General features: G+C 35.2%; 1 protein-coding gene across 2 annotated transcripts; it reads right to left on the minus strand.

Moving 5' to 3' along the window:
• Positions 1 to 187: 187 nt before the first annotated feature.
• LOC145006210 (metacaspase-1-like) lies at positions 188 to 3,386 on the minus strand. Of its 2 annotated transcripts, none has more exons than XM_078965305.1 (5): positions 2,922 to 3,386; positions 2,504 to 2,834; positions 2,188 to 2,299; positions 925 to 1,092; positions 188 to 519 (listed from the first exon to the last, which is right to left on the minus strand). In XM_078965305.1, exons 1-5 carry the CDS (start codon positions 3,340 to 3,342, stop codon positions 460 to 462), a joined length of 1,092 nt encoding a protein of 363 aa, XP_078821431.1. In that variant the 5' UTR covers positions 3,343 to 3,386; the 3' UTR covers positions 188 to 459. The 2 variants fall into 2 exon arrangements, with proteins under 2 accessions (XP_078821431.1, XP_078821430.1); XM_078965304.1 differs by having other exon boundaries at positions 188 to 533.
• Positions 3,387 to 9,492: the final 6,106 nt, after the last annotated feature.

Consider the following 9,492-nt stretch of genomic DNA (forward strand, 5'->3'; position numbering starts at 1 on the left):
AGAATGATACCGTTGTTAGGTCATGCATAAGGTCACCATAGAACTTAATCCATTAAATAACAACTAGATTTGTCAATACATTGAACTCTCCCATTGAACTGTCCAATGGGTATGCTCTTAGTAAATTAAGATTGTATTAAAACAAGGAGCAAATCACAATAGAATCAAACTCAAAACTTTTAAGGTGTGAAGAGGAAAACTTCTAAGGTATCCAATTAAAGGAGAACTTTTGAGGTATCCAAAGGAGCACTTTAGAACAATCCCTTGGTTTTGTTATTACATTCTAAATAATTAATCGTGTAATGCATAATATGATTAAAACTCAGAACTTTTGAAGTGTCCCAAGTAACGCCCAATCATATTAGCTTCAATGTTCATACCACTATATATTACTTGCTAGTACATTTCATAAATTATTCTCCTTATTTCTAGCTAATCCAGGCTACACGTATATTTTCTTTACAACTTAACAAGTTCCGAGTAAATCTCAAATCTTGTTGAACATGATAGTTGAGGCTCCTACAAAGTCCAAACTTCTCCATGTAAGAAATCAGCACAAACTTATATATAATTAACCATACTACTTATACTGATGATTTATTCAAGATTCCATTGAACTAGGTTTGTAAATGACATACATGCAAATATGTTATTCCCATATGTGTGTGTGCATTGTATCCTTGTGAACAATTTCATTATATGCAATATTTTTAAGATTATTGTCTTATACTTGCTGGTGGCAGCCTAAAGAATATATGTGTGTCTTACATTATACTCGGTTGTTTTTTTAATAGATACGACTGACATTGAGGCCCATGCTCTTGAAGTTTCATGCATGGCACCTTAAATAAATTTATACTTACGAAAAGAATATGAATGCTCTCATAAATAACAACTATGGAATTCAAATGAGGTGAGAAATACCTGAGACAGAGAAGATGCAAATGGTACAGACCGGCCTACCACTTGTTGAGCATGATGGACTTTTTTGCGCATGAAGGTAAGTAACCTTCCATATGTCAATTTGCTTTCGGTTTCAATAGCTTGAATGAAGCTAAAAGTCAATGCACCTATAGCATTGCCTGTGAAAGCCTGCAGATTTATTATCATCTATTAAGTTAATCTTGAATTGAAACGTCGTATCCTTTTTTAATATATAAGGATAATCTCTTTAAAGTAATAAATATGTAATTAGTAGCATGCTTGAAGCTACAATCCTAACTATGGAACAACAAATAGTTTTTGTTGCATTAGTACTTTATTTCTTGGCCATTAGCGTTTTTGTTACAAAAAAAGAATCAAAATATAAGTTATCTAAATGTTGAAATTAACTATTTATGATATAAGAGCTTCTGCAATGCATAACTTTTTTTCGGAAAAGAATTTGCAAGGCATAACTTAATTATAGAATGGTTAAATGACTAGTTAACATTCAATCGATTAAACTCAATCATAGTGAGATTCAGTGTTATATATAAATTTCTCGAATGGGTCCCGATTAACCTACGATTAATCCATAGTTGCTACCCGACCTACTAAAAGGCATCTAGCGAATAATCCATACCTATAAAATGAACGAAACAGTAGCAAACAATGAAATTTTAACATTTTCAAGAAGTTATATTTTAGTAGAAACTATTTGAGGAATTATTATTATTATTGTGTTAATCATATTAATCTATTTTATTATGATATTAATGGTATTTATGAACTTTCATATTATATTATTCATATTTAGTTTTTCAAAATTCAACGAATTATTTATTTAGGGTCTCTAATCATCATATCAATCCCCACCTAAGTGACTAATCATTTAACCCAAGTCCACCGACTAGTTAATATCGAACGTTTTTTATAACTTCCATGGGATGTTATGTTGACATACAAGCGATTTGGATTTCAATGTCCATTAAAATATTCAATTGAAAAAAACAAATTTTTTTTAATTTGTTTAAAAATATATTTCATTGAACTTTGTAGCATACACTACAATACATATTACATGGTAAAGTTGTAATAAAATGAGAACAATACATATTACATGGTAAAGTTGTAATAAAATGAGAACCATGTAAAAATCAATTAAACTTTATAGAATTTAATTTGTGGACCCTATAATGTTTTGTGTAAAGTGGGAAACAATATACAACACACTTACTATTTTGGCAAAAAGAAGATGATATTTACCGATGTATCGGCTGAGTTCTGGTGATCTGCACAGGCACTAATACACAATGCTTTGCCACCACGAGTCCCTTTATTTGTAAGTTGGTGTTCTTCCCACATATAAAGTCCATCCCTGCTCCAAAAGAGAACATCATGAAGTTATCTTTCTAGAAATCCCAACTAAACAAATGAAAACTCTTTTCGAAAACGTTAGTAAACTGTTTTTAATAATTGCTCGACTATAGTTAATGTGTTAATATTCTTTCTTAAGGACAATAAAAGTTTGTAGGCAGCAATCAAAAGCTGGGACAAAAAGTGTTAGCTAATTAACACTCACTGGTTGATCTGGCAAAGAAAGGGTAGATCTAGCACAGTTCCACTGAAGCAAGTGTCAATAACACTATGAAGTGTTACTCCATGAGGCAGTGGTGCTACAATGGTGGCATTGATTTCGTCATCAAGTATCACTCCCGCCACTCTATAGTCAACAGGGCACAACGCTTCATCATACCCATCAATCTCATCTCCATCTTCATCAGGAATTTGGCATGCATGCCCTGCGTAGTAGAACATCAACGAGTCCCCAGATTGACAACCTTGGACTAGCCAGCGTAATGCCTCTTGTATGTTACGTTTTGTTGGAATCCTTGAGCGATCTGATTCCTCTTCTGAAGAAAAAGTTACATCATCACAAATCTAGATATGTTTCACTTTCACATGAACGAGGCATGTCCGATTTCAAAGTGAAAAAGTACCTGTAAGGATGCGGATTGAGTCATTTTGAAAGCCTAGTTTGTTCACAAGTAGTTGTTGCATGCTCCTCACGTTATGAACACTGGCTTCAAGTTTCTTTCTGTGGCCATTGTAGGTCACACCACATAGAACAGCCTTCTTCCTTTTTTGCAACGGAAGTGTTGGAGTTAACTGATTGGTACGGATTTGGGGAAAACGTGATAACCATGGTGATGATGTTTGAGAGGGAAGTGTTTTAATATCTTCTTGATATGGACTTCTTACTACATTGGCAATTTGTTCAATTCGGTTGAGAACACGGCCCTTAAGCTTTTTGTTAAACAGGCTGACTGTCTCACACACGGGACAGATTTCATATTGTGAGCTAGACAACTTAACTAGGGTTCTTCCGCATGTTTTGCAGCGTTTTTCTGCACTTGACATTTTCGCGTTGTCTAATTTAGAAGCGTACTTAGGGAGGTGGAATGAAGCTAAGTATGGATGCTTGCAAGCGTTGTTTCTTCACTTTTTATAGTCCATGTAGCCATGTATCTCACTATATTCTGTATTCCAAAACATCTCCTTTTGAATTATAATGGAATGACTTTATTCTTCTTGAAAGTAAATGAACGAACCAGGTTCACATTTGAAACTCCTTTCGGCAGAGATGGATCAAGTTTTGTTTTGACACGGATGTTTTCTGACACAAGCTAGTGTTAGATAGGTATGTGGAGGGAATACATTTCTAGATTATGAAATTTTATTTCTAGATATAGAAAATTAAATCAGTAAAATAGAATATAGTAGTACTGTTTGGACGTTCGAGCGTATGATATCAGTTTCTTTTAGTTGTATAGCTAACTGTTGTAGATGACATAGCTTAGATCGACTCCTTTGGTTATCTTGTCCCAATTTAGCCTTTCATCGATGTAGTTTTTATAGTTTGACTAGCTCCTTGGGAGTCCATTTTATAAAATGGTTGTTCTAAGAAAAGGTAATGAGTTATGCAGATTAGCACCTTGCTAGTATTTATTTTGAATGAATTCCTTGCACTTCAAATATATATATATATATATATATATATATATATATATATATATATATATATATATAGAGGTTCAAGTTCATTTGAGATCATTCTAATTTTGTGAGACCGTAAGACCAAATATAAAAATAATTTTAAAATGCAAAATAAATGGAAAAATCTAAAAATTCTTTTTTAAATATTATTTTTGGAACTTGAATTAACTAAAAAAAATAAAAAATAAATAAAAAAAATTCTATTTTTTTTGAAAAATACGTGAAATATTCTAAATAGAATATTACACTGTATATATTCTAAAAATAATTTTAAAATGCAAAATAAATGGAAAAATCAAAAAATTCTTTTTTTAAAATTTATTTTCGGAATATGAATTAACTAAAAATAACAAAAAAAAAATTTTAAAAATTAAAAAATGCGTCTCACGGTCTCACAAAATATAGGTGGTCTCAAATGAACCTAACCCTATATATATATATATATATATATATATATATATATATATATATATATATATATATATATATATATATATATATATATATATAGAGAGACAAAAATGCAAATTTGGTCCTTATGGTTTGCAAAAAATTTTGGATGGGGTCCAAAAAGTTTCCAGCTTGCGTAAAATGTCCGAAATCAAGGTTTTTGTAGGTTTTTAGTCCTAAACTTACAAAATTTTTGTGGTTTTGGTCCATGGAGCACTTGAATTGACTATTTTGCCCATTAAGTTTCTTTTTTGTATTTTTTATATTTTTATTTTATAAATATTAATGCATAAAAAGAATTATATATCTCTCTTTCTACCAAACCCACCGGAGCCCTCTCCCTTCTCTTTCTTCCTCCTCCCCCCTCCTTCGAAGTCCTCATTTCTCTCTCTTTCATTTCTACCTAGATCACTGGAAAACACAGCAGCAACCGGAGTTGTTGCCTCCCCCGATACCACCTTACACCGTCACCACCCTACCAACATTCCACCTCTGTCCCTTCCTGTTTCGGTGACCAAGCCTTAACTCAAACACCTGCATATTCCCTTTCAAATCAGTCAAGAACAAAACAAGAACACAAGAGAAGAACAACACAATAGCAATCGGAGTTACTGCTGCCTCTTACGACACCAGCACAAAAAAATAAAAAATTAAAAATTAAAAAAAAAAAATAAAAAGAACATGGGAGGCTGCCAGAGCAGTTCCCAATCACGCATCTGTCAACCACCGATCGCCTCATCGCAGCACTCGCTGAGACCGACGACCACCCCTCGCACCCTCCTCGTCCATTTCGTCGATCAAACCCACCGAGGACCCCGACTTCTTCGTTGTTGTTGCTCGCGACACTCCACCATTTCCTTCGTCCCTTCGGCTTCGTCAAACCACAGAAACAACCTCCCTCGTCGCCGATCGAACCTTTCCAGCTTCGCACATCAACATTGGAGCAGGAAGAAGCTTTACTGCTTTTTCCCTTCATTCCTTCGATCTAGCCAAACCCCAGAGGTCCTCCCCTTTTCCTTCGCCGCTTCGTTCTCATCAACCACCGACACTCCGTCCCACTGGCCGCAATTTATCTAAATCCATCGTACTGGCAACGAGAGAGAGAAAGAGAGAGAGAGAGAGAGAGAGAGAGAGAGAGAGAGAGAGAGAAAGAGAGGGGAGAGAGAGAGAGAGAGAGGTCCCGATAGGGGTGAAGTGGAGGTCATCTTCTTGGTTTTTTTATTTTTATTTCATAAAGTATTAATATAAATAAGAAAAGAAAACACAAAATTGAAATTAAAATGGTAAATAGGTAATTTCAATTTTTTTGGACCAAATGCCTAGAAAAACCTTGATTTCGGACCTTCTGTGCAAGCTGGAAACTTTTTGGACCCTATCCAAATAATTTTGCAAACCATAAGGACCAAATTTACAGTTTTGTCCTATATATATATATATATATATATATATATATATATATATATGTTCAAATGTTTCTTACAACTATTGTATACATGTAACCAATGAGAATTTAACAATAATTTAACGGAATATAACACAAATGCCCTATGAACTTTCTAGGGTTTACTCGGTGATTCCCTAAAGTTTTTGTCCTATTTTATGGGTCCCTAAACTAGGATATGACCTGCTCTTTTAGTTCCAATGGACCTGTAACACTCGATTCAGTGACCTTTTAGACCAAAAAAACTCACATTATGCCCCTATAAAGCCAAAAAAATAAGTTCGGGGATCAATACAAATTAAGTGTCAATCAGCTTTAGAAGAAAATGAGTGTTGTTTTGTACGAATTGATCCCTAAATTTTTTTTTTTTTTTTGCTTTATAGGGGCACAATATAATTTTTTTTGGTCTAAAGGGTCACTAAACAGGCTATTACAAGTTGAAAGAGACTAAAAGAGCATGTCATATCCTAGTTTAGGAACTCATAAAGCCCGACAAAAACTATAGGGACTCAACGGGTAAACACTAAAAAGTTCGTAGTGCATTTGTATCCTTTTCCCATAATTTAATCATTAAATTTGCTTGGTCATTTTACTTTTAGATATAACGTCCCGAAAAACAGGACATAAAAAATTTTGTTTATAGATTAATAAAACGTTAGTACATACTGTTTCCATAAAACCAGAGTAACCAATATTTAGTAAAACATCATTAAACCAGAGTAATTCAGACACCACCATGAAGGCTTAAGGATGAATTCTAGGGTTTTAGAGAGTGGGGGCTGACTTAGGAAATGAAGAAAAAGGCTAGCATAATGCTTATATAGGGTACAACCCTAAAATTAGGGTTTTCAATCAATCATTCATACGCCCATCGTACAAGGTCTCGCACCCCGACCCAAGCCTCGCACATACGTTGCGTGTACTCTACACTACGCCTTCCGTAACCAGATTCACATCGGTACGCCCCACGTACTAAGGTTTTTCCCAAACCCTAATTCTTTCAAAGGCCATAACTCTCTCGATACAACTCCGATTTCAACCATCTATGTATCCTTAAAAAGGTATGGAGACGCTCTACACTATTATCAATTCATACTTGCAATATGATATCCTAAACAACATCCGCTTTCCATAAAATCCCTAGCTGACAGATTACCAAAATGCCATTAGATTCCAAAACAGAAACCGAATACTTAAACCATCCGAAATGCCTTATCCAACCCCAAACTATGAACAAATTGAAACAACGCATTACAAATTTCCCCAACTTAAATTAGATTTCATCCTCGAAATCCGTCTTTACCTCTCCTAACACATCCAACAATCTGGATAACACTACCACAACTTGAAAATACTACAGCCGTCCCAAGGCAACCGAAACCAACCCTAGTAGAACTTACCAAACCTGAAAAAGAACGACATTTAAACCCCTTGCAGAAAAGCACTTCTCTCTTTCCCGAAACTCGAAACCTCAAGTTGATCTGCCTTCTCGAAAAAACACCCACACTGAACAACTATCATACCCTTTCCTCATGACTATCAGACTAAACAATATTCTTCCAACCCTGATTATCTTGATGCTTCCATTGGAACAAAACAATGATCATATACAACTGCATAATACTTACACTTGACAGAAAGCTCAGATTATCCTTTGAGTAGAAGATTACTCACTGCAACAATTAGACTCATACGAAAGCTGCACAACAGGGTCCAATCAACCGCTTTGAGATTATTTAATCCAACTGCGAGCGATTTAACATATACCCCGAAATACAAGCGACTCCTCACATAAAGCTCAAATCACTAAATCCACTCTGACTCGTCTTGTTGCCACCTATCTACTTCCCAAAGGCAGTCGAGACCTCCCTGGTCCCAACTAACTGAATCACCAAACTCCTACCTGACTGCTGAGCCAAAAGACATACAAACACATAGTAGCCCGACGCGACTTCCGAGAGCAACGTTATCTAGGGATAATACCCCAAACCACATTAACACCAAACTTACTACTAAAAGAATGCCATTAGACCAACTGCAGTCTCATAACATACCGGTCTCCGACGACCTACCTTCTCCTGATTCCAAACACGCTGAGGCCCTATCGTAGGTAGAACCAACCCAAGACACAACACAACGTCTCAATTATTATCAAAACTAAACCCATTCATTGCCCTTGAACCCTACGATTAATGTCAATGGCATATAGATACCCCAACTCCTATTCCACTTAAACGAATTCCTCTGCAAAACACGCACGGTATTCGACTGGAGTTCTTACCCAAAACTAATTTAATACTCCACTCACAACCCGAGATTCATGAACATACACTTTCATTTCACACCACAACCTTTCGATTTCCGATAAACCCTCACCCGACCAATAAATAATTACTCCCAAACCATCTCTGAGACTACCAGTCTTGCACCTGGTCCAACCAATAGGTTCCGAAGAGTCCAAACAACAATGCTACCCAACCTAAAACCCCTCTACGTCACACATTGATCCCTCACATGATCCTACAAATCAAGATCCAATACGTTGACCTAGCGGTCTCTACTAGGACCTATTAGATCTATCATAATCACACGGGCCTCGCCCACGGTTCCTACTCATCTAAAGTTGTACAGGCCCGACTCCAACGTAGACCCCAACGGTCCTCAACCCAAAACAAAGAATACTTATTGACAACCCATGACCGACATGCCTAAGGCATAAACTAATTTCCCATCACACTCGACCATTTCTAATAACGTTTTACCTCGAACTGGTGATTGCTATGATCTCATCGCAGTCTTACAACACCTCCAACCAACCGTGGTTACCACTCATGTCCTTACCATACTCAAACCAACACAATATTACACACCCTGAGCCGATTCCTGTAACTAATCAAGAGTTCGGGTCACACATTCAAATCCCACGACCTAATATGAATAACTATGGAGATGCCGACCTATGCTCGAGAGTTTCATGAACCCCTGCCAACACAACCTCAATATGAACAGCCACTTAACTCTCCTCCACTTGGACTCGATGAAGGTCGCTCACCTTTTAACCCTCTCTCTCTCTCTCTCTCTCTCTCTCTATATATATATATATATATATATATATATATATATATATATATATATATATATGTGATTGTTAGATATCTATGCTTAGATATATAAAACCAACTGAAACCAAATAGTTTTAAGTAAAAAACCATCAATTTTATCTTTTCTCTCCTTTATTTTCCTAAAAACATACAAATTAAATCGAATTTAAAATTAAATATCAATCGACTTATGTATTTTATAAAATCTAGTGAAGAAGATTTCAACAAAAGTGAAAATTAACATTTTCCTTTTCAAAACTAGTAATGGCTGCAAAACCATTTTATCATTCGAAAGAATGCCAAGCCTAAACTAAAACATAAATTAAGTGATTTTTTTAGTGCAATTGTATAGTTTTCCTTACATTTTTGTATTAGCTTTTATAACTTTGAATATGACATGCATCTGTTTTTGTTTTATGTATCGACTCAGTGGCTAAGAAAAATAATATATTTTCATGACTTTAGGAAGAAGATTAACAATTATATCATGATTAATTATGATTTTTTAAGCTAGAACTATGT

Source organism: Lactuca saligna, chromosome 7 (genome assembly GCF_052625555.1).
Source record: "Lactuca saligna cultivar CGN05327 chromosome 7, ASM5262555v1, whole genome shotgun sequence".
Lineage (NCBI taxonomy): Eukaryota > Viridiplantae > Streptophyta > Magnoliopsida > Asterales > Asteraceae > Lactuca > Lactuca saligna.